General features: G+C 31.8%; 2 protein-coding genes and 1 pseudogene across 4 annotated transcripts in view; 1 reads left to right on the forward strand and 2 right to left on the reverse strand.

The window, feature by feature from the left end:
• Positions 1 to 14,486, forward strand: part of LOC148602968 (uncharacterized) — a 113,242-nt gene extending 98,756 nt beyond the window's left edge. The window contains exon 15 of the mRNA XM_088551586.1: positions 13,367 to 14,486. Within this exon, the coding sequence (XP_088407712.1) occupies positions 13,367 to 13,368 (2 nt within the window). The 3' untranslated portion in view covers positions 13,369 to 14,486. The remainder of the gene's footprint in view (positions 1 to 13,366) is intronic.
• On the reverse strand, positions 6,309 to 12,403 carry LOC148602973 (uncharacterized; annotated as a pseudogene). Its single transcript, XR_015916757.1, has 5 exons — positions 12,339 to 12,403; positions 11,501 to 11,583; positions 10,159 to 10,240; positions 7,427 to 7,946; positions 6,309 to 7,141 (listed from the first exon to the last, which is right to left on the reverse strand). The product of XR_015916757.1 is annotated as an uncharacterized LOC148602973 (transcript).
• A 314-nt stretch (positions 14,487 to 14,800) lies between the features above and the next one.
• On the reverse strand, positions 14,801 to 20,112 carry LOC148602974 (uncharacterized). 2 transcript variants are annotated; one of them, XM_088551587.1, is made up of 3 exons: positions 20,035 to 20,099; positions 19,685 to 19,734; positions 14,801 to 16,962 (listed from the first exon to the last, which is right to left on the reverse strand). In XM_088551587.1, exons 2-3 carry the CDS (start codon positions 19,700 to 19,702, stop codon positions 15,253 to 15,255), a joined length of 1,728 nt encoding a protein of 575 aa, XP_088407713.1. In that variant the 5' UTR covers positions 19,703 to 19,734; positions 20,035 to 20,099; the 3' UTR covers positions 14,801 to 15,252. The 2 variants fall into 2 exon arrangements, with proteins under 2 accessions (XP_088407713.1, XP_088407714.1); XM_088551588.1 differs by lacking the exon at positions 19,685 to 19,734 and having other exon boundaries at positions 20,035 to 20,112.
• Positions 20,113 to 26,757: the final 6,645 nt, after the last annotated feature.

The following is a 26,757-nucleotide window of genomic DNA, read 5'->3' on the forward strand; positions in this document are numbered from 1 at the left end:
AGTCAACAAACAGTGTTCAATTTAGATATTCTCAAAACGATATTTGGTACGGACACACAACGACAAAACGTTTGGGAAAAAACCTCATAACTAAGAAAAATAACATGTGGTATAGCTGTATTTTATCATTTTGTGTTCGTGAACAGTATATTTTTGTAAACAGTCATATATCTCTATAAATGATTTATTTGTGTAATTTGTATATGAATAAAAGTTAGTTTTATCAATTTCAGTGCTTGTACTCTTGTATGTTACTCTTTCACAGTACATTCGTAGTCTGCTATGTTCTCTTTACTCAGATATTCCTACTCCGTTTTTGTTCCTTATTGGTCAGTTCACTTTTTGGCGGGAATTTCTTATCTGGGCAGTTGATTCTACGTTTTGAGTGTGTGAAGAAGCCATGTTGGAATTTTATATATTTATGGTATATTTCTATTCATTTTGAGGTTTGTTTCTTATTAACAATTTAGTATTTATAACATTCAACCCTATCTCAGAGTTAGTAATCTTTGTGGAGAAAGTTGGTGATTGGGTTTGAATGCTTTGTTTGATTGATTCGAGAGTTACATAAATCTTATATAAACTGGAGATTTAAATAATTGTCACTTAATAACTTTATTATAACAGTTAGATTTACATACATTTGATTACACCTAGCATAATTTTGGTGGAATGTATGAGTGAGTAATACATCATTTACATCTTAAAAAACTTAATACTGATTTACACTGTTAAAAATGTAAATATAAGGGATATAACTATTATCACTATATTTATACAGAGTAATGCATCTAATCTAAATGACCTGAATATTTATGATAATAAATATTGGTACTTCAGGTTTATATAATTTTGATGAAATGGAACTGAGGGTCATAGGAGACACAGCATTTACACAAACACGTGAGGTATGTTATGTCCGTAGTATTTTATGTCTATTTGTTGCTTAACGTGTTAAACGCTTTACTTGTTACTGCAGAAACATGCCTTTGTCTGTATTCACATATTGCTATTTTTAGTTATTGGAATAATTCACAGATTTACATTAGTGAGAATTGATTAATATGTGTAATTAACAAATGCATGTATTATACATTGTATTATTTACATGATCTACACATTTTGAATTAGAGTTTAAAGTGGGATATATATGTACTAGAGACTCACCAGAAATTAGTTTTAGAATATATGGAAAACATTGTTATTTTTTTCCTATTATGATCATCTTAAATAATTTATAATTCGCGTATTGATCATGCTGTGTATTTACAATGGTTATTTATTATTACAGGGTATTTTTCATTGTTTCCTATGATTCTGATGTATATGATGCTTAATAAACAATCAGAACCTACTACCTGGGATTTTGTTTTAAATGGTAACCAAAGCACTATTACAGAATGGCGCCCAACGTAAGAAAAAAAAACGATGGTAACAGTAGATTAACTCAGAAAATTTTGATATTTTTTCTTCTCTTTTGGTTAATGGTCAGCAAAGTGGATCTATACTTTGAATTTTCAGTTACTTTACCTAGCACTCACCTGTAATAAGGTGGTAGTATATAAAACACATTGTTTTGTTGAATACTTCCTTGTGTGTTCTATCGATTATTGAACTTTGCATACATGTAGTTCGGTGCGACTCCCCTCAACCCCACTACCATACACACTTGAGGTCAAGGTCAACCGGAAGTTAGTGGTTAGGCACTTTCTGTTTATTTTTATTATTATTATTTATTTTTTTCCTTACTTTGATTTAATAATAGTCTTTCTTTATTCACACCAGGACTTATTCAAGATACTTTTCTTTTTATTTATCTAGTAACACTTGTAGTCATAGGTCATATTTGACTTATGTGACAGTTGTGTACATGTTTTGTATTAGAACTTTGTGTTTATTTTGTTTGTACATGTATATATTTGTCATGTTTTGTCTTGTATGTGTTGTATTGGTTTACTTGAATGTTTTATGTTGAATTGTGCATGCACTTGTACATGAGTGTATTGAACATAATCTAAATGTTATAAAAGTTAAATATTCAAGTTAAACTTTTGATAAATTTAGAATTTACATAGGTACTTAGAAGGGTGCAATGGTGATTGAGTACAATTCCTTATAACACTTTGTCATCTACTAATATACCTGGCCATACCAACCTAATACCTTATACCTGTGCACTTTGTTTGACTTACATCTTTACTATCTGGTCGGTTTTTGTTTTTTTTGTTTGGTTTGGTCTAGGGGAGGTAACTCTTGTTGCTTGGACAAAGGTCAGTTACTATCAGCTGTTGCTTGTGTTGTCTATCAATAGGTTTATCTTTTCCATACTATCTCTTAAAGTAGTAAGGTTGTTCACCACTTTTATTCTATATTACAGTACTTATAATATTTTTGTATTCTTTTGAGACGGATTTGTGAACATAAAAAGCTTTACAATCCAAATCCAAGTCTATGTTTTATATCCTGAAGGTAGGTTATTAGCATATACTTGTACTTGACGTAATTTTTTATTATTGCAGGCAGGATTTGCGTATTTTAAGTATTATTTTTTCCCTCCTTTATTTAAAAGAAAAGTATTTATTGTACACTTCTAGGTTTTTTTTTCTCTTGCCAATTTATTTTGTAGTTAAGAATTAAGGTTTTTGAAGCATTTATTCATCATATATCATCATGTCAGAAGAGGATGATATTTCAGCAGATGATTGTGCGTTTCGTAAGTTTTTGAAGCAAGAGATCAAGTCAACACCAAAAGGAGATGTTCAAGGTATCAAGGATTGGATGCGCAGTTATTTAGCGTCAACTGGTGAACTACAACAAAAGCCAGAACACTCAAACGAGACTTCTAAAACCAACAAGGCAAGGACAATATACCCAGTATGACAGATCCACCCAGAATATTCAAGTTCTCGGGAAACAACAACACAGGAGAGACTTCATATGAACTGTGGCTCTATGAGGTTTGTGGACTACAGTATGACAAACTGTATGACCCAGAGAACATTAACTATGCTGTAAAAATATCGCTAAAGGGTGGTGCTGGAATGATAGCTTTGCATCTTTGACCAAATGCATTTTTACCAGAGATTATACATAAGCTTGACAGTGTTTATGGAGCCGTAGAAAGTAAACACGATTTATTTGCCACCTTCTATCAAGCGAGACAAGAAGAATCAATCATCCGCAAAGCGGTATATAAACAGAAGACAGTACAGAAGAGAGATACCAACAGTATGCTACATTCTATGTTAAGGGTAGGACTCAAACCAGAACTGAAAGGCGTATCGGGACACAAGTACGATTCCATCAAAGATTTAAACGAACTTCGCATAGCACTAAGACAGACAGAGAGATATCATGAGGACAGAAAAAAAAAACTACAAAGAAGCCCCACTCCAGCCAGAGCATTCACAACATCTGCCGAAGATGAGAACCCAGTGAGAATGTTGAATTAAAAGGAATGATACAGCAATTGATCAAACGCTTTGATAAATTGGAAGGGACATACATTGATAATAGACAGAATAAATATTATAGAGAAAACTACAATCAACAACCACAACGTCAGGGAAGGCAATGGAGACGTGGATTTCAACACCAATCAGCATCAACTTCATCAACTGATACAGATAAGGCAAATATATTATGTTACAGGTGCGGCCAAGGAGGACACAAGAAGATAGGATGTGCCAACCCACCCAACAGTCACAAGGATTTAAACAGTCAGAAGCCAATGAAGCAGGGCCGCCAATAGGCTTGAATAGGGTAATAACAGGTCCTACATAAGAAAAGAAAAGTCCGTACCACTTGGACTATTTGGACAGCCGACAGAGACCGAACTAAATGGACAAACTGTTAAAACACTTCTTGATACTGGATCAACTGTATCTACCATCAGCAACAGTTATTACATCACTCAAATGAAAGAAACAAAACTTCAGAATATCAACAGCTTGCTAGATATAGAATGTACTGGAGGACAACAGCTACCATACAGTGGATTTATAGAGGCAGAATTACAACTACTGAATCAGGACACCACCTATTCATGTGTACTACTTGTTGTACCTGGAAGTCATTATAACACACACGTACCACTTCTACTTGGCACCAACGTACTGCAGATAATCAATCACACTAAGAGAATGAGAATTGACCCTTAACAACAACACCTTAGGAGTAGTAGAGAACGCTTCAAGGACTCCTGTGACTATCATGCCAAATACCAATACACAATTTCCTGCGTTCAGAACGTCAACCTAATTGGAAAGATTCAGAAGTAGAACCAGGACTTATTGATTATCAATATGGTTGCATAGGAACCATCTTCCTATAAGTTGCCAATGTGACAACCAGAACTATTAAAATTCCACCGAAAGCAGTCTTATGTGATTTACAACCAGTTACCATCGAACATCAGAAAGATATTTTAACAGCTTCTTCAATACCTGTCCTTGAACAGGTGAAGATTACTGAAAGTGATTTGACAGATAATCAACTTAACGCTGGAGTCTCATCAAGGAGTATGCGGACATATTTGCCAAAGATGATGGAGATATTGGACACACTTCAGACAATTTCTTGACTTTGTTGGGTATTATCGTAGGATTTTCCAAGATCAGCCGAACTTTGACTGAGTTAATGCCTACACCATGAACCGACAAATCCAAGGCAAAACAGCAGAAACTATGGAATTGGGGTAATGAGCAAGACAAAGCACTTGAGAAGCTAAAGCATCACCTATCGACAGCACCTGTGTATTTTTCATTGTTTCCTATGATTCTGATATATATGATGCTTAATAAACAATCAGAACCTACTACCTGGGATTGTGTTTTATATGGCAACCGAAGTACTATTACAAACACTTTAATTAGGTAGATTTTTACTGTTGAATCACAGGAGATTTAAAGTAGAAATGCATGTGTTTGTAAATGATGTAGAAAATAGTTTACTCTTCTGTTTATACAAATAACTTATTGAAAGAAAGTGAGTGATTATACATTATCACATTTATCACATTTATTTGAACTCCTGTATATGAATACAGTCTTATAGAGGTGAGGTTCGGAGTTTGACTTGAACTAACACATGTATCAAAACACGTTTTGGGGCCTGCTGCAGCCTGCCCTGTGGTATTTTAATAGTGTAAAAATAAAGTGATTATTTCATGTATAATGAAATATCTCACCTTTACAATCAAAAACAGATTATTTACTCTTTCATGTTTAAGGGGAACACCACAGTGTATTGATGAATACCCTTTTTTACCGTCTTACCAACATTTACTTTAAATGGCGAAATTGTGGTTTTATCATTCAAAACTATTCTATGTTGTTTACTTTGCATATATTTTGATACAAGTATGTTTTAATATTTTGATCATATGTCAAATTTATTTCTGTATTTGTTTTGAGACCAATTGTCGTAAGAAGTTATACTTCAGCTCGATATTTTGTTCTACTGTATGTTCTGCAGTTTATACATGTAAGGTATGTAGTATACTTCCATTATTGATTGAGAATGTCTTTACATATACCCGGAAAAAGAAGAATTTCTATGCCAAGTTGTATGTGTTTTCTTCATTGTACATTAAGATTCATCCAGAGATAAGCAAACTAGATATGTTTTATTGCCGAAAAATCAGTCGTTATTCTATTTACTGTCATTTATGACATGTAATAAATCCCAACAAATATATTTGCTACGTTTTTGAGTATAGCTTCGCCACACAACGATATTCCTACAATCTTTGAATGAGAATTTTTTAACTGGAGCCTACAGAATGCCTAATAAACAATGTTCTCGACAACAAAAATGTGAACGCAAGGTAGGTTTTATAGATAAATTGTATTTACTGACAACATTTAATTTAATTCTACCATAAAAAAAGTTATTGCAAATTTCCCGCCAAAAATCATGCAAATCTTTACAATATAACAGGTCATGATTTATCCCGTAATATACATATTTTAAGGGAAACAATATTTATTACTACTTTGTAACAGAAATATATTGATTCAATTGAATACCACACTAGTGCCACTTGTTCGCGACATTAACAAAGTTATTTTTTTATTTTAATATGAATTTATTACTGTTTATTCTATATTGTACCCATCTTTATATCTTAAACCGATTTATTTAACGGATAAGATAATGTGAAGTATCAAATTGACTTATAAAACAAAAGAATCATCTATCAAAAATATAAACAATTCGAGCTTTCTTTAATCTGAACTTTATTGAAAAAAAGCAAACATCAATATAAAATATAAAATGAAAGCATCTAAGACCTAAGTGAATATTTTTTACGACTTTTTCTTGTCGTAGAATATGGCTCGTGGCCTTTCAAGAGAATTTTTAGCCAGCAACTGTCGGCATTGTTGTCCGTCTGGAGAGATGACTATTACAGTATACGTATCCCAGCTGACGACGTATACAAATCCATTCCCGTCTAAATCGATACCAAAAAGAACATCTCAAGATTGGTTCATCTTTAAATTCCCATATTTTCTTTCCATTCATGTCACAACAGACGACAATATTTTTATCGCTATCTGTATATTAAATATTGCCTCCAAACGACGTGATGTAAGAAGTTGAAAATATGTCACCCGTTGGTGAATTAATTCTAGTCAATGAAACCCTCTGGAGGTCAATGACCTGAATGTCCTTACTTCTACCATTCATCGCTGATATGCCGTACACGTATAAAGGAAGATAATATCTTTTGGTAATTATTCTGGTTTCTAAGTCAATTAATGATACTTTCCTAGACAAGGGTCCTCCACATGACACGGCTACCATACTTTCTTCTATAAGTTCTATATCAAAAGTATCATGTGACATGTTAAGTTCCCATTCAGTTGTCCCGTCATTGCTAATACACTCAACTTTACCGATTAAAGGATAATAATCTGTATACAATAATTTACCGTTTGATAATATCGTTATCTCTTCCATTTGTTGATATCTGATTCTTCAGTTTAAGAGTAATATCATCATCAGATGTCGGTGTTGTAATAGGTACTATGAGCTGGGCTTGTTTTTCTTTTTTTTTCGCGTCAGAACAATTTTGCATGGTGATTCTTCCACATGTATTTGTCCTAGGTCTTGGACTTTTGACAAAAAGTCCGATATGCTACTTTCGAAGTTGAAGGTAAGATGTTTTGCCTGTAATTTGTTGCTCTCAACGAGTGATATCAGAAACTTCTCAAATACATCTACTTCACCTGCCATTTGTTTGGTGACTAAAATGCCTGAAGGTTTGAGGCGTGACCGTTTACTTTACCAAGGATCTCTTGGCTGTTTACTATATTTCTTATTTTTCTGATAACATTTCTACAAACTTGTTAATTTTGGTAATCTGCCCTTTCTCGACATCGTTCAAGTGTTTGATAATGGTTTCTTCGAGTGTAATTTAATGTTCGACAATGATCCTTTTCATGTTCTCAATTTCGGTTTTAATTTTGATATTTTCTGTAGCAAGTTCTTGTATATTTATTTCCTTGTCAGGTTTTATTTTCCTGATATTTGAAGCCAGCTCCTCAAATGTATGTTCTATTCAGTAAAAGTATTTGATGTCTTTGCATTGTGAATGACTTCACCTAGAGAAACAATGTCTTTACACGTGTTATGGTTTCCAATTATACATTTAACACAACATGGACACTCATGAACCTTACAGTACGTTGAGAACTTCTCTTCATGGTTTTCACAAACCTGTTTTATTTCCTAAACAGAAGACGGCAGTTCAACATACTTGTTTATTGGTATTGTTTCGTGATTTTTTGAAAGCCTTGATAGACCATGATGCTGGAAGAAATTTTCACACATGGCCTCTTCACATTCTGGGCACCATACTTCTACAGGTATTGTTGTTTGTCGATGCTCACACATAGTACAACAAGGAACAGCACTTGCCATAGTAACAACATTAGTAAAACCTGAAATATTATAGCTTAAATATACTTAGCTTTTTTAAACTATGATAAAGTGCTATTTTTTTCGCCTCTAAAGTTTTACCTTTTCATCAAAAAGACTTTGATTAATCTAAAACTTATCTTTGTAAAGAAACTATAAGGAAATCGTTTCTTGTGCGACCATGTTTGCTGAAAGCAAAATTTGCCCCATAATGTATATAGTCGAAATAGAGCCCTCTTTTGATTTGTGTCTCGTGTAATTTGATTTCAAATCCACAATAAGGCGTTAGGAAATATGAATTGTTCCTACTCTGAGAAAGAAACACAGACAAACAGGAAATCAACATACCATACGCCCCCCCCCCACACCTACACATTCATACACAAAAACAAAACGTATATTTGGAAACCTAGACATATTCATGCAATGTGTGGTTACTTTGTTATTAAAACCTTTGTTTCTGCACACAAACACAAAAAACAACATAAAATTGAAATATAAAAATTCGATTCTTATTCGATTTTATCAAACAAACTTTTGATTCCGTCGACGACTTCTATTTGTTTATCTTGATAGCCTGTTTGTGCTTGTTCAAGGTAGAACGGTACTATTTATTTCCTATAAGCGACAATATTGAAACTTTTGAAAAATTCACACCTTTATATCTTCATTTCTAAAATGCGATCAAAGACATAATAAAACCGTCTCGATTTTTTTTTGTATTTTAAGCAGATGATGTTTGGAGTCAAATTTCCCCCTCTTCCCGCGAATGGCACATAATTTTAAGAAATCATAATATTTATATAAAATGGTTTTCAAAAATATAATGCAATATATTTTAAAAGTATAATAATGTTAGAGCCTGAAATTAATAAAATTTTGGGCATCAGCACAATTTGTCCGATTACAGTGTCCGGAAGTATTTACTTAAGTAGGATATACAAAAGGCAAACCTAAAATAATGAGAAATAGTACCGTTCTACCTAAATCATATTAACAATATTTTCAAAATCATTGAACGCAATTTGGAATAATCATTATTTTGTCCCGTTATTTTAATACACTGAGGACATTACTTATTGCAAATCTTTAATTCATGCTATGTGTGGTTACTTTGTTAGCGAAACCTTTTTTCTGTGTATTACACAAACACAAAAACAAAATAAATCTAAAATAAGTGAATCCGACCATTATTATAAAACAAATTATGATTCCTATTCATTTGAAATATGCCAATAAATCGTTCTTGTCGGTAAAATAATGAATCCGACCATTATTATAAAACAAATTATGATTCCTATTCATTTGAAATATGCCAATAAATCGTTCTTGTCGGTAAAATAATATCTTCACTTAATAACATGACATGAAACTTTCCTAGTATTTTTGTCCTTTCAAAATTCTAGTTTCTAGCAATTCCGAAAGGATATTCAAAACATTGTTTTTACATGTTCAAACACAAGCGAAACGTATTTGTTGTCGAAGGTAGAAGAAGTCTCTACGGACAAATCTAGCAAACAAAATAATTTGACCACAAATATCTTTGCAGCATTGTTGTCGCTACCGAATAAAAAATATTAATCTAAGAATTTACTGCTCCGATCATCAGAATCGTGATTGACCTTATTTAATAAAATCATCCCCACACTTTTGCAAATATGTTTTGGTTAATTTGAAATGATTATTTTTTGACAATTTTTTGTTGGGTTAGAATAATGTCCTAAACTACCCTTTGTACATGTATTAGGGTCCTTTGGTGTACTGAATTTGATGTAAAATTTCTTTTATGTAAAGGTCGTACATATCTGTATTGAAAAAAGAACATAAATTCCTATTCATAAATTTATCAAAATATCAAACTTGAATGTTGTTTCTTGCCCAAATACAGGGCATCTACGTTTATATCAAGCTACACAATTCATGCATCCGTTTGCATGGCATATTAAATAGAATCGTCTTGTTCACTTCGGTAAGAAACTAAATGGTTAGAAATAAAGTATTCAAAAGTATGCACTGAAGTATTACATACATTGCAGCTCCAATAAATCAAATATTTGAATTAAAAGTTGACTGCAATTCATTCCTACAATTCGCCAGCATATATATATGGTTGTATAAGTACATTCACAAAAACGAACTGCTTTCCGATTCTCACCTGTATTGAACGTTGAGAATAATTGAGTATATGTACTAGTAATCCCTATGAATGAGTTGTATTCCTTTGTATAAATTTACCTTATTTAAAATTCAAACACAAACTATAATGTTGGTGAGTTTTCACACAGTGCCTCATCTCATTCTGTTCCTAATACTTCCGCTGCAATAGAAAAATGTCGATGTTCATATACATTACAATATGGAGTTGTACTCGGCAATGAAAAACTTTGTGTTAATTAAAACTTAAAGTCACATACTTGACTTTACTAAGCTTATTTCATAACTAAAGAAAAAATCCTTAAACATGTCAACTTGATACATTTTTAAACAATTAAAGCGAGTTGTTTTCTATAAACTATTTCTATATCTGAATTTGTTTACATATAGACTTTGTCTGATGATAAGGAGACACTGTTGGAATCGTTAAAAAATCCTTCGAACAATTAGAATTTGGCATTTGTGAAAGTTGTTCCACTTTTTTTTACATACATGTTTCAATATCAATATATCAGGCTAAACGATGTTATTTCTTTTGGATTAGATAAGCCATAACGTATGCCTAATTAGAGTGATAGGATAGGTCAGCGAGTATCGGAGCATAATGTGTCGCACCTGGAATGCTGACCGGTTGATGGAAAAAACGTCTGAATAGTATATTGTCGATAAAAAATATCCAACATTTTGAATACTTCTTCGATATATTTGAATGATGATTTGGAATTATTAAGAATAAGGTATCTCTACTAAGTACTGCGCATCTACATCTAGATGTACCGTCTTTTCTGGAGTAACTACGATGAGTCAGTCTTAACTGAGCATTGAGAATAGTAGGATAAAGGGTTTAAAAATCAGTCTTGATCTTATTGTATGCTGATACTACTCTACCGCTGAGGGTTTCTAGAAAATCTGTCGAATCCACTTTGAAATTCTACTACTACAGGAGTAATATGTACCGTGGTAGGACTGAAAATATCTTTGACAACTGTGGATACGTAAGTTAAAAGATTTTAACATTTCTCAGGTCCAGGTATGAAGCGTTGTGTGGATTATAAGGAGATAAGAGATCCTGTATATGGACGGTAGATCACAATAAAGTAGTCAATGGTTGGCTTCATCAGGATCTTTGATAATTGGTGTATGCTTATTTTTTTATTTTAATTTTTCCTTCTGTTAAGATTAATTTAATTTGTTTTGATTTGACTTTTATCTCAAACATGGCATGATTAATAATTGTAAAAGTTATCTATAGATAGGCTAAAAAGATCTACATTTTTTCAAGCTTTTCATTACTTTAACACAACTCTACACTAAATCCAAATCACTTTATTAACAGCTTTTGACTATATGAAGTCTACAATTCGTTTTGCTTTGCTTTGTCTTGCTTATGTAAATAGTTAAACATTTTTTAAACTTGCCTTACCTTTTGGCCAGAATCAATGGATGTACTTGGTAAGAATCAAAGTATGCATTTTTCTTGTTTTAATCGTGTATAGTTACTGTTTGCTGCAAATAAAAGTTAAAACCAACATCGGTTAAATCTAAAGATAAAGCTAAATACTGATAACTTACAGCCCAGTTTCTTCTGTTTTATACACTGATTATACATTAGCTTCTGTAGATCGAAATATATATTCATTTGTTCACTCCTTAAGCGAACAAAATAGCTTTTACAATTTTTACTGTTTAATAATTAACACTGGACATTTGACGACCTTGACTTATTGTTTGTGATAATGAATTGTTTACTTATACAGTGTTGCATTTCTAGATGCAAATAAATTTAGCAGCTCTTTAAACTGAATCTTGGCCTGGCCAAGATTCTTTTTAAACTATGGTACAAACGTACATTTTTTTTTAAATCTGAAAAATCTTTTAATCGATTAGCATTAAATGCCCAGTATAAATTTTGAAAAACGAAACTCCAAATATATATATATATATATATATATATATTATACAACATTAAGCTGTTAGAATAAAAAAAAATATAACGAAACAGAGATCTTACAGACCCCTTTATCGATGAGTATTCAATTGTCTTTTTCCAAACTCATAGGATATATTGGAAAGGTATGAATTCAAAAGGCATATGGTCATTAGAAATGAACCTGTTGGAGTCAAAACGAAACTTTGAAAAATATTTAAATCATGCTATTTGACAAAGAAACAACTGTGTTAACAATAAAGTCTTATATTAAAACTACCTACAGCACAAGGTACATAAGACAACACATAAAAATGGCTAGTTTTTAACTTACTGTATAAAGGTAAACATAGAAGTGGTCATGTGACTTACGGTTATCGTATATATATATATAGATAATTGAACTTCAGTATGTAAGTTGTAAACCGATACTAGTATTTTTTAATGTTGACAATATGAATTTGTTTTGTAAGAGAACGTTATAAAAGTATATAAAAACGTTTATTTTATCTTTAATAAATCCTGTATAAAACGCGGGTATGTTAAAGAGTTTTCTTGTACATCTGGCTGACGTCTGATCACGTATACAATACGTGACGTTTCTAGTTTTTTTTCCGGAATTAACCAAAATCTTTGTAAATAACACATAAGAATATTTTAAGTATAAAGTGTAGTCCTTAGTTCTTTTAATCTATAATATTAACGATTGAATAAACCCTCATCTTTATGAAGAATTACAATAAAACTGACAGCATTTTTTGTACCGATTTTGAGCTTGAAACATCAGAGCACCTGTAGTAAACGAATGAGACGTCATGTTTGCATTTACCGAGACATTACACTTTAATCACCGACAAATTCTAAAGTCACACATGATACCAGTAAAACATGTATCCAAATTTTGGAAAGTTGTATCTAAAATACTCTTTTTGTTTGGATATAAGACGGTTGTAATTATGTGCGGGACCGGCTGTGCAGGGGTTCATTCTTCACTGACCTACTAACATACATTGAGCAACTGTTATCAGTTTCAAAAATCTTCATCTGCCGAAATGTGTATTGAAATGATAAATATATTACAATCCGATGGCAAATGAGTAAATTGATACTTGTTAATGTCTGTTTATATAATCTTCTTTTAATAGTTTTAATCAAATTGTAAAGTACTTCTTTTAAACAGACATTATCTAAAACAGGATGCACATTTTGTTTCTTTTCAATAATATTCAAAGACATATCTAATTGTTGTAATATGTTTAATTGATGAAATTTTGCATTTCAACCCGTGTGGCTTTTTAAATGACTTACCAGTAATTTAATTGCCTGAAAGATATGTTAATTTGAATTTTACTGTCTTAACAGAGATGTTTCCCAACTCCAAGCTTCAAAACCATGAAAAGCAGGACTAACCTTACTTATGGTTGATATTTCTATCACTTTGGTGACAGAATGGAGTCTCGAGTATAGAATATTACCAACCTTCAACAGTTTTCAACTGTGAGTGACAAGAAATTTGACATTTTATTTGTAAATAAATATTCCCTGGAACTTAGATGCATGATTTAATTTTGATTTCAAGACCAGTCAGCAAAGTTAACAGAAGTAAGTATTTACTTGCCATAATTCATGTGTACATTATACGTGTACATTGAAATTGGATGTATAAGTGAAATACAAGTAGTTATGTGTTCAATGGAAAGTGCATTGGAAAATAGTTTTGTGCCAAATTGTGTTTTTACTGCATTCTAATGACATATAAATGTTCATTATCATTGCGCATAGTTCGCAACATTACCTAAATGTAAGTAATGATAAATACCTCCAAATTGATATTTTAGATTTCGTTGAGCAGGTAGAAAATAGAATGTGTACGTTGACACAACATGAACAACACCTAAACACAAAATAAAAAAAGACATGAAATAGAGAATTACATTGTAATATATTCCGAACTAACTTTTAATATCAGTCTGTATCATACATTTAGATGGAAAAATACGTGTTAGTATACATTGTATCGTAATAAGTGACCGTTTTATTACAATATCTTTTACCTTATATAGCATATCCTTTATCACACCACTAGACCTAAATTGCACACTTGAAGTATGGTTATAATATAAAGAACATGGTATAGTTTTTTTCCCCACTGTTTCAGATTTTGGTGCTGCAAAAGTTAGTAAAACCTCATATAAATTTGTCAAGAAGTCAGATGTCTGATTGAATTGAATGTATCAGTAAATGCTTTAATCGTGAATGTGTACTTACGCTTAATTTTATTTTTAATTCGATGGAAATATCAAAAGCATTGCACATAAGTTGTATTTTAAACATGGCGCTTATACGGTCGTGGGAGTTACATTTTCGGTGTATTTAGACCTCAAAATTTCCAAATAGTCGGTAAGTGATTGTAAATAACTATCGGGCTTACTTTTGCACATTCCTATAGTAGACCTACAAATATTCAAAAAAGCCACTTTCTATTATCATAACTTTTGATCAACATGTCAAACATATATTGTAATATATCATATTCAATATTGTACGAATAAACTGGAGTATTTTTACGAGGTTATTGTTGTGGTGAGATTCATTTACAATAAAACATAATGTTATCATTTTGGTTATGTCAATATAACTTCAAATGTAATATTCATGTCCGATGACTATCAAAATTTAAAAAAAGGTTTGAACAACAACAGTAATTGATTGCTATGTTTATAAGACATTTAACGTCAAAGCCTGCTGTAATTTAAATATCTCAATTAATCAGCAAATTGAATTAGAAAAATAAAATAAACTGGACTGCATTTGTTTATTTCAAAAATCGAATTTCATTTAATAAAGACATCACATTATTTTCTTAGGTACTAATGTTTCATACATAAGTCATTGTATCAAAGTCATTTTATTTCTTGTTTCTTATTATTTAAGCTTTTTTTAACAAACAGTACACAGTCAGCTGGCAAACTTTGTCATAAATAAAACGTAGAGAAAGTTGCAAACAGTACACAGTCAGCTGGCAAACTTTGTCATAAATAAAACGTAGAGAAAGTTGCAAACATAGATTAAAAATGTCCGTTTATCTCATCTTGTTTTTTTTACATTTAACTCAATGTTTCTTTAATGAGTGTGTTTTCTTGTTAGATCGAATTTAATTGATGAAACATAAACCAACACTTCGCATTCATCTTTAATTTCGTTTTAAACAAGTACAAGTTGTAGTCCAAACGCATTTAAGATGGATATCAAAGTCTAATTGAATATCTGAAAATTGTCTTCCGTTCATTCGCAATAAAAATTTCTCCCTCAGTTTTGTTGTAGAAAAGGACTTTTGGATTCTGAAGACCATCATTTTTTGAAAGCAACTGTCTGCATTGTCGACCGTCTGGGGAGAACACTACTAAATTACAAGTTTTCTCGCCAACGACGTACACAAATCCATTTACGTCAACATCGATACCAGAAGGACATCTCAAGATTGGCTTATCTTTAAATTCCCATATTTTCTTTCCATTCATGTCACAACAGACGACAATATTTTTTCTGCTATCTGTATAGTAAATATTGCCACTACACGATTTGATGTAAGAATTTGAAGATATTGCACCCGTTGGTGAATAAATTCTAGTCAGTGAACCCCTCTGGAGGTCAATGACCTGAATGTCCTTATTTCTACATGAACAAACAAGTTTATCATTCATTGCTGATATGCCGTACACCCATGAAGGAAGATCATATGTTTTGGTAATTATTCTGGTTTCTAAGTCAATTAATGATACTGTTAAAGAGAAGTTTCCTCCACATGACACGGCTACCTTACTGTCTTCTATAAGTTCTATATCAAAAATTTTATTTGACATTTCACGTTTCCATTCGATAGTTCCGTCATTGCTGATACACACTACACTACTATCCGCATACAATAATTTACCGTTTGTTAATACCGTTAATCCGCTGATATTTCTTCCATTTGTTGATATCTGATTCTTCAGTTGAAAAGTAATATCATCAATAGATGTCGGTGTTGTGAAAGGTGATAAGAGCTGTGCTTGTTTTTCCTTCTTTCGCGTCAGGCCAATTTCGCATGGTGAGTCTTCCACATGTATTTGTCCTAGGTCTTGAACTTTTGACAAAAAGTCAGATACGTTAGTTGCGAAGTTGAAGGATAGATGTTTTGTCTTCCAATTGTTGCTCTCAACGAGTGATGTCAGAAACTGTTCACACTTATCTACTTCACCCACCATTTGTTTGGTGACTAAAAATGCCTGAAGGTTTGAAGCGTGATCTTTTACTTTTCTAAGCATTTCTTGGTTGTTTACTATATTTCTTTCTTTTTCTGATAACATGTCTACAGACTGGTTAATTTTGATAATCTGCTCTTCCTCGACATCGTTTAAATTTTTAATTATGGCTTCTCCGAGTTTATCTAGATGTTGAACAATGCTCTTTTTCATGTTCTCAATTTCTGTTTTAATTTTCATCTTTTCTGTAACAAGTTCTTGTATATTTTTGTTCTTGTGAGTTTTTATTTTCTTTATATTTAAAGCAAGCTCATCCAATACATGTTCTATCTCAGTAAAAGCAACTGATGTCTTTGCATTGTGTATGACTTCATCTAAAGAAACAATATCTTTACACGTGCTGTGGTTTCCAATTGTACATTTAACACAACAGGGGCACTCGTGAACCTTACAGTACGTAACGAACTTTTCTCCATGGTTTTCACAAAACTGTGTTATTGCATGGACGGAAGACGGCAGCTTGACATATTCAGATATTGGTATTGTTTCATGTTTCTTTGAAATCTTGGATACGCTATGATGCTGGTAGCAGTTTTCACACAATGCTTCTTCACATTCTGGGCACCATACTTCTGCAAGTATTGATATGTGTAGATGTTCACATAAACTACAACAAGGGACAGCACTTGCCATTGTAACACATCTAAATCCAATCTGAAAAGACAAATTGGAAAAGAATGCTTTCACTTTTACCTTAGCATGCATTCTTGTTTCCTGATCGATATCATAAGCGGCCTTAGAATCGCTAAAAACATATATTAAAGTAACCAGCGATGGATATGCACAATTTATGAGTAATTTGCAGTTGATGAAAGCAAATAGATAAAATAAGTTATTTAAAAGAAAAAAATAAACATATTTGTTATAATAAAGTTACATATATAGAATGGAAATTTTGATCTGATTCTCACTTAGGTTCAAAATGGGTCGGACATGCATAAACTATTTTGATATCTTGTATACATGCTCCATATGTCTTGAAAAAGAAATAACTTAATGCTCATAAGTCTGTATTATGTCATTAAAGTGATCCTATATAACATTTTCTCATCACATATTCTTACCAAACATACATTTATTTGGTTAATAGCCCATTAATTTGGGTCAACCTTTGAGTCTTTCATAGTTTATTTCACACTCATATTTCACCAAATGCATCAAAAATTTTTCCTGAGGAGTATATATTTTAAATCTGCATACCAAGAACTATCATTTAAGTACGAAACATTAGTGGGGTATTCAGTAACTTCCTCAAAAAGAGTATACACATCTTTCCTGTAATCTGCAACATTGCATAGGAGTTATCTCCATTTTCAACACTTCCCATAACAACATATCAACAACAATGTGGTAAGGCAACCTTCATCAATTTTGTTTTCCTGTGTTACTTTGGAAAAAGACTTCACTTGGGGCAATTAAAAGCTGTATTTTCAATTTTGTGAACACATCTGTGTGATGGTGCTTCTGTGTAAAGGCTTTCTTGTATGAAAAGGGACATGCAGTGCTTCTGTAAGCACTCCTGCCAGCCGTGGGTCTGATATTCAGCCAAAACCAAAGGTCAAAAGAATATACAATATGTTACATTTACTATGAACAAATCAGGGCTAAAATCGAGAAGAAAATCTGTAAAATGTGGAATAACGCCACAATGCATTTTCAAGGAATATGCAGTTGAAACAAAGGCAGTGATGCATCTATCAAGGAAAGTCATGTCCAAATCCACAGTAGGAATGGCGTAATTTCACGTATGGACACTAAGTATTTGACACAGGCAAAATTAGATAGATGTTGCCGGAATGCTTGGTCATTAGATAATGAGTGAAAAAGGGGTCCCTGAGGCTACAAAAATATATTCTTCCTAATACCACAGGCAGAAAGGGTAAGAGTAAATCAAGGGAACTAAGGTTCTAGCGGAAATCAAAAGAAAGCAATCCAGGGACAAAATCCAGACATGGAAAACAGATATGCAAAACAAAAAAAAACATTAAGTAACTAAAATAATATATAAAAAGCAAGAAAAGCAAAGTCGAACTCCACTAAAAATTGGGAACATGGACCAGGTGCACAGGGTTGGTGGGCGTCCTATAATAGACTAGGTCAGATAATATAAATGTAAAAAAGGGTGGTCTAGGCTTTCTGCCAAATAACATGTTATTAATGTACTTTATTTTTTTATAGCTGTACCCACACTTCATTGTATACATGCAGTAAAGAAAACAATATTGTATATATAATTTCTATATAATTGACATATGGATATAAAGGGTAGAAGAATAAAGTCACTCTATAAAATAAAATATCATTTATTCCTTTTATCTGTAATTTGTTATTTATTAAAAAAAAATGATGCTGCTTATCCCAAACATGTTAAAGATATTACCCAAAGGCATTACTTAAACGGGGACTATTTTATCGGATGACTACCGATCGTCATGGCTTGTGATACATTCCAGTTAAAAGTTCGCACCTTTCTATAACAGGGAAAGGTTGGCAAGCCGAAAGATTAATTTGTTAACATCTTTTGTGCATTATTATCAGGGTAGTTTAAGTATTGTATAAGTTCAACAATGGTGAGTTACAATTTTGCCACCTCTCTCAAAATAAAGTATCTCATGTGTAATTAAAAATTGGTCGAAGTACAAAGGACGTTAAACATTGTCAGTTATCTTGTAACCATCCATGCACTATATTTTATTTTTATACAATACTTGAAGTAATTTTTTACAAGATAATATTAAAATCAGCCACATAACTCGCAAGACCATAATGGTTCTTTCCACATTATATTTTTTAACATGATAGCAGATGATGAACATGTTCGTGTATGAATGCAGCAAATCTTCATTGTGTCTTCAGAAAAGTATACCGTATTGCTTTATTATAGCATTTCCGGATAAATGATAATGTGAATTGTTTTACATGTACCAAAGTTTCCTTTGTATTTGTTTACATAAATATTATTTACTGCAACGGCTGGAAGTACAAATTTGGCGGTTGTTGCAACGTCACAGTATACAGCAAATACATTTCTGAAATCTTAAGCATATCGACTGAGGAACAACAATTAAATACTGAACACAGATCAACTACATTTCAGTTACTTTGATTATAGACTGATTGAACACTACCTTATGAAGATCATAACACTTAATGTATTTTGTACTAATGATTAAAAATGCTGTACAATTTGGTAACACCGGGCGTTTAGAGATATTGAACTACTGCTTGTGATTAAATTACATTAAAACAGCATTGCATTTTCTGATATTTTCTGCGATAGCTTTTAGCATGTTGAATCTTTACTCAGTCATTTTAAGCCTAACTTCAAACTAGGTTATTTAATTAAATTGTGTACTAAAATAAACATCTGACAAACCTTTTCATCGATCAACATTCAATGACCGGTGTAAATTGTGATATTGAAAACTGAAAGTGGAAATTGAATAAAAAAATATACATGACAAATTAGGCTGTTCAGAATGAAATATTGATATCTTTCATACATTTCATCGATGAGTATTAATCTGTCTATGTCAAATTTTGTATGATAGAATGGGATAGATATTTTTTCACGACACATGCACCTGCTGAAAATATGATAAAAAACTAGAGGAATCATAATAGCGTTCAAATATAAACATGTGATAACAACGTGTTTGAAGAGATCCCTATTTATGACACAAAATGTGATAGACAACAAATTAAATAGATGTGTTCTATACTTACTGTGTTAAAGGCCCGGGTTTAAGGTAAACAGTGGTAATGGTCGTTTGACTCACGTGACGTTTACCGTATATATATATACATAACTGAACTCCACGATGAACAATGTATTAGTTGTGAATCGGTACTAGTATTTTTCAAAGTTATTAATAAGGATTTGATGATCGTAAAAGAAATTACATAATAATTTTCCGTTGGTTGAAACGCATAGAAAAACGTTATTCGTGAATAGTTCAAAGATTCAAACGGTAACTAAACGTATATATTCCAAGGAAAAGGAAGACTAGACAGAGATGATAGACTCACACAACAAAGAACATGAAAAAATTAAATAAGCACGTACAAAGAAACAAAATGTGAACGAACAACTCGATTAACAACTAGAAGCATTTACCAGGTGCACCAGTACAGCAACTGTCTACTGCTTAAAAAATGTTGTTCATACAATGTTATATCCAGTTATACAAAACAGGGACGAAAAAAAATATGACAAGGGAAAACCTATGTTCCAATTGGTGCAAATGAATATCTTATAAAGATCCATGAGTTCTTGGTGACGATCACAAATTTCATAAAGCGATGTAATATATTGTGTAGCATCTGATTTATAAATGTCTTTTTACATACTTGGAAGCAGTTATAAAATATATACAAACAAATATGTTTTATTATTCAAATCGTTATTTGTTATGTTTTGAATAATTGTTATTGCGCCTATTCGTATTTTTGACCGATTTCCACATTTTGTGAACGTATTGCAATAGTTTGTTGAACAGTAAATGATTTAAGCTTACAATATAAGTTCTGATGTACAATGTACGTATTGAAGTACATTATATATATACATATAAAATACGTGTTTAAGACTGTTAGAAACTTACATATTTATTCGTAGTGCTGTTGCTTTGGCAATCTCAATTTTGAATAAAAAAATACTAGTTTTATATATTGTGCATTTCGATATGTTGTACACGTGTTTCAAGGAGTAACTTCTCATCAGCAGCATTAAAATCAAATTTGTAGGAAGATCATAGTCAAAATATTAGTCGTATACAAGAAGTACTCATAACCAAAACTATCGAAAGAGGAAGCCAAATCCACACCGAGAGGTTCTACCATATGCGATGAAAAGAATGAAGCCTCCATGTTTTACGTATTCTAAAATTTGGAATACTGCTAAATTTCATAAATAGGGTACATAAAATATGATATCATTCGGGGTTGGTGAATATCCTCGGGGACCTCAGGTCCACCAGCAGTGGTATCGACTCGGTCGTCCTTAAATTAAAAAAAAAATACCAGTTTTATATATTGTAAATTTCGATATGCTGTACACCTTTTTCAAGGAGTATGTAGGAAGGTCATAGTGAATGTTTTAGTTTTATTAGTTACTGATCACATTACCTGTCTTTGTTTGTTGTGCTTTTGATGAAAATTCTATAGATTGTACATGACATTGGCACTTATTATTCTTGACATGGTTGATTTTTATGGTAAATAAATGTATGATTTTATAAAACGTGCAGATCTGACTATAGAAATGATTATTGTTATTATAGATATACCATATATAGACTGAAACGCATCATTTGTTTGATTTTTTTTCTACACCATGCATCACTTTGGCATTTGCAGTGGCTGAATTTAATGTGGACTGGAACTGAAAACGTCAGGGTTGACGAAAGACAAACTTGCAAGACAGAAAGCAATATGAAAACATTCTGTCCTTATTTTGTGCCGTGAACATGTTTTGCATTAATTCCGTACCAAAAAAAATTAAATTGGAAATAAATCACAACATAATCCGTTCATGGGGTTATTAGAAAATCATGACCAAAATGAGTTATTCGGTAAACATCAAATGACCATTTCAAATATTTCTATAAACAGACCGTATTGGTCATGTACATATTGAAGGCGAAAGTAATTATACTAGCAAAATATACATAGAAATGAATAAATGTGTTATGAACCACTGCACATACATAAATACAATAATAGAGTTTGAAAATATTTTTTTCATTGTTACTGGGAATAAAACCAGTTAATGTCAACTAATCCCATTATATTTAGTCATTTAATTGTCTATATAGTTAAACCGTAAGTACTTTTTTAGAAAAAAAAACGCGTATCAGTATGATACGTTTACGGGTGTATTGAATTCTTTTTAAAACAGGTAGTTTCTATTATCTTAGTGGCAGTAAAATTCCCAAAAGCAAATATATATTGCATAACAAAAATGTGTAGCTATATCAGTTTTTACAGCTTGTAGATCAGTAGCGCAGATTTCAGTGGTTTCAGGAAGTCTATCAAAACACGGTTCGATCATTATCACGGTCTTAGTCAATATCGCTGTCCTGTGGGCAGTCTAAATATCTCGATATTGATCAGTTTATCGACAACTATTAAATCGATATTTAATCTTCTATAAATATCGCAGTTGCTGAGCAGTTACCAATTTGAACTATCGTGACAGACTGTACACTTCTGTAATTCAGACATTGATTTTTATTTAAGGGTCATATGTTGTTTTTTCTTCTAAGTATCTTTTTTTGCAATATTTTCTTAAAATAGATTTTCGTCAAATTTCTTTGTCACCTCATCGAAAGTATTTTTTCTTTTTTAGGTTTTTGTAAAGATAAGTGCATTCACAGAAACACCACAAATACATTTTTTTTATTTTCAATTTGAACAATTATTTTTACCTTCGAAATAGGTGCAATTACATTTGGAAAATATACACACAGTGCAAAGTAGGGTATACATTACCATTATCCCGTTGTAAGAAATCGTTGAGTGTTATTATAAAATGGCGTGACGTATTATAGACATTAATTTTATTTATTTGTTCGCTCCTTATGATTTGTTTAACGTACCTGTCCGACTTTACACGTAGTGGCAGGCTTACAGCTTTGTGTATATCTATATGAAAGAAGAACAAAAGCAAGAATCTTTTGGCTTTGTGGTACACTAAATTAAATAAAAATACATCAAAGGAATGCATAATTACGTGTTTTTGTTTGCATTTGTATAGCATACATCATGTGTTGTTGATTTATCAGATATTTTATCACGAGCATTAACAGACAAATCAATCCATTTGTATGAGATTGTCAATTAATCGAACAAAATTGTGATAAATGGAACTGTGTTTACAACTTGATTTATACGAGGCGCGAATTTCAATTCTGGAACAATTAAATGCAAAAATAAATCATTATAAACATATTTCTGAATCGTACTAAATGGCAGAATGTTTGTGTTAACCTTAATGTAAATAATGATTAATATCTCCACATTGATATTTTAAAGTTCGTTGAGTAGGCAGAAAATAAAATATGTACGTTGACACAACATCTAAACTCAAATAAAAAAGACAAAAATAGAGTATTACATTGTAATACATTTCGAACTAATTTTCAAAATCATATATTCAGATTGAAATATACATGTTTGTATACATTGTATCATTATAAGTGATCGTTTAAACCCAATATCTTTTACCCTATATCGCATACCCTGTATAAAACCACTAGTCCTATGCTGCACATGCTCAAAACACACTCGAAGTATTGTTATACATGTTATATAAAGAACATGATATAGTTTTTTTTTGTTTTGTTTTGTTTTCCATTGTTTGAGATATTGGTGCTGCAGTAGTTAGTAAAACCTTATTTAAATTTGTCAAGAGGTCAGATGTCTGATTAAATTGAATGTATCAGTAAATGCTTTAGTGATGAAATTGTACAAAAAATATTTTTTTTATTCGTTGGAAATGTCACATGTATCAAAAACATTGCAAATAAGGTAAATAAACATGTCGATTTTAAGGTCGTGGGTGTTACATTTTCTGTGTATTTAGACCTCAAAATTTACATATAGTCGATAAGTGATTGTAAATATCTATCCAGCTTTCCTTTCTACATTCCTGTAGTAGACTATAAATATTCAAAACAGCCACTTTCTATCATTAAACTTTTTTGGTCAACATGCCAAACATGTGTTGTAATTTATCATATTAAATATTAAAGTTAAACTTATAAGCTGGAGTATTTTTACGAAGTGATTGTTGTGAGATTCGTTTACAATAAATTATTTATCTTAGTTTGGTTATGGCAATGTAACTTCAAATGTAATGCACATGTCCGATGACTATAAAAATATTTAAAAAAAGTTTGAACAGCAACAGCCGTTGTGAAAATAATTGATCACTACGTTTATAAAACATTAAATGCCAAAGCCTAATATATTTTAAATATCTTATTTATTCAGCAAATTGAATTAGAATAATATAGTAATCTGGACTGCACTTGTTTGTTTCTTATTTGTGTGTGAAATCTGTTATTCCGTCATTGCTAATACACACTACTCTACCATTCAAATAGTAATAATCCGCATACAATAATTTACCATTTGGTAATAACGTTAAACCGGTGATATTTCTTCCATTTGTTGATATTTGATTCTTTAGATTAAGAGTAATATCACCAACAGATGTCGATTCTGTGATAGGTAATAAGAACTTCTCTCCTTGGTTTTTGTAGCATGGACGGTAGACGGCAATTCTACATATTTAGATATTGGTATTGTTTCATGTTTCTTTGATATCTTGGATAGGCCATGATGCTGGTAGCAGTTCCCACACAATGCCTCTTCCCATTCTGGGCACCATACTTCTGCAGGTATTAATATGTGTCGATGTTCACATAAACTACAACAAGGAACAGCACTTGCCATGGTGACAAAGTTGAATCCTACCTGAAAAGACAAATTGGATGAGAATGCTTTCTTTGTTACCTTATCAAGTATTCTAGGTGTTCCTGGTCCATATCACAAGCGGCCGAAGAATCGGTATAAATATAGATGCTAGTCACCAGCGATGAATATGAGTTTGATGAAAATGATTTTTTTTTGTAATTTGCAGCTCATGAAATAAAACGAAAAAAAAAGCAAGGATTTGAAACTAAACTAGTTAATTCAATTATTGAACATTTGTATCGCATAATAAATAGATTATTTGAAAGAAATATATGTCTTTTTAAAATAATTTTTGAATATTAATATGATAGTATAAAGATGAATAAATTACCAAATTTGTCCTATTCATTGATCCAATCAAAAGGCAGAAGACGTTTCTGGCGACCCGGGGTTATATTTGAGAGAACCTTGTGGAACAAAAATATCACTCGGGAATTAAGGTTGTGCAATAATGAAACTAATAAAAATCGTTTTAAATGCTAATTAGATACATATTTATTTTTTTTAAATATCGAATAATCAAATACTTGAATACAGTCTTAAACTTATCTTTTGGATAAGTTATGAGGGCAATGTTTCCTAAGTTACCATGTTACACGACCTCAAAGCCTACCCTTGTACTAACACAATGCCACCACTACATTTCACCATGTATTTATTATATCCCAATGAAGTATTTAATCAGTTCTTGCTTCATTATAGGAATCATCAGCAAAATGACACACACACGCACGGTAAGAGAGAGAGAGAGAGAGAGAGAGAGAGAGAGAGAGAGAGAGGGAGAGAGAGAGAGAGAGGGGGGGAGGGAGAGAATAAAAAAGCGGGTATATATCAATGTATTCTCATAAAATTAATGCCACCTTTGTTAGCAAAACTTTTTTTCTGTTTATAATAAAAACACAAATACAGAAATGGAATTAAAATGTTTAAAATTGATCGATCGTTTCAATTAAAATAAACTATTGATTTCTCCGACGACTTCAATAGTTTATGACAATAGCCTACTAGTACTAGTGCCTTCTCAAAACATATGGGCACAATTTCCGGTTCCAATAATCACCATTACATGATATCATTGAAAACTATATTATGTTACATACTTGGTAATACAAGCAAAAGTGTTTATATATGTTAGAGTTGAATAAGCACCATTGCTGTGCGTATTTAATTATGGTAAGGCATAAGTGACCAATAATGACGCTTTAAATGTGTAACTGAGGGGTATCAAACATTAAAGTAGAGTTAATCAAGCTGCTGGGCGATCCAGTGTAGTGAAATGGTAAATTGTGTCATAGATTTAATCTTCACTGGAATTGCTCTTCATTAACGGCCTTTAGAATCTGTCTTTATCTAGTTACGCACGATATCTTGTGACCCATTAATGTCACGACGACTGTTTCATGTCCTGTTACTACAGATCTAAGCTGACGGAATACATACAAAGCAACAGATACGTTCAGAAAAGGAAAACAGAGGGAATGAAGGTTTCTTTCTGTCCTCTTCTCTTCAAAAGTTTGGTTAAGAACGAATAGCCATCTGAAAACCACGTGTATGGGAGTAATTTCGAGCATGCCTAACACGCATGACTTAGGTGTGTTTTATTCGAAATCTATAAGGCCATGTGGAATGTAAATTTAGAATTGACTGAAAATGACATGTATCGATTGAACATACAGCGTAATAGTAATACGCAAACTCATTTTGCAAAAATTAATTTAATCATTGAATACACTTGGTTATACATGTACCAGGAAAATCTTTTATATTTGGAAAAGTTCGTTTAATTAAATAAGCACCATTGATACACACAGATAGTTGTGTGTATAGAATTATGGTAAGCCATAAGTGATCAATAATAACAAATTCGTTTTTTACCTGTACTTTTGTCGTGACATTTATTAAATCAACAAACATTTAAACAAGATTAAACCAACAACCAACATTTATTCAACTTTCAACCAACACGTC

The sequence above is a fragment of the Perna viridis genome, chromosome 11 (assembly GCF_037379345.1).
Source record: "Perna viridis isolate PV_CMFRI_1.1 ecotype Kerala chromosome 11, ASM3737934v1, whole genome shotgun sequence".
NCBI lineage: Eukaryota > Metazoa > Mollusca > Bivalvia > Mytilida > Mytilidae > Perna > Perna viridis.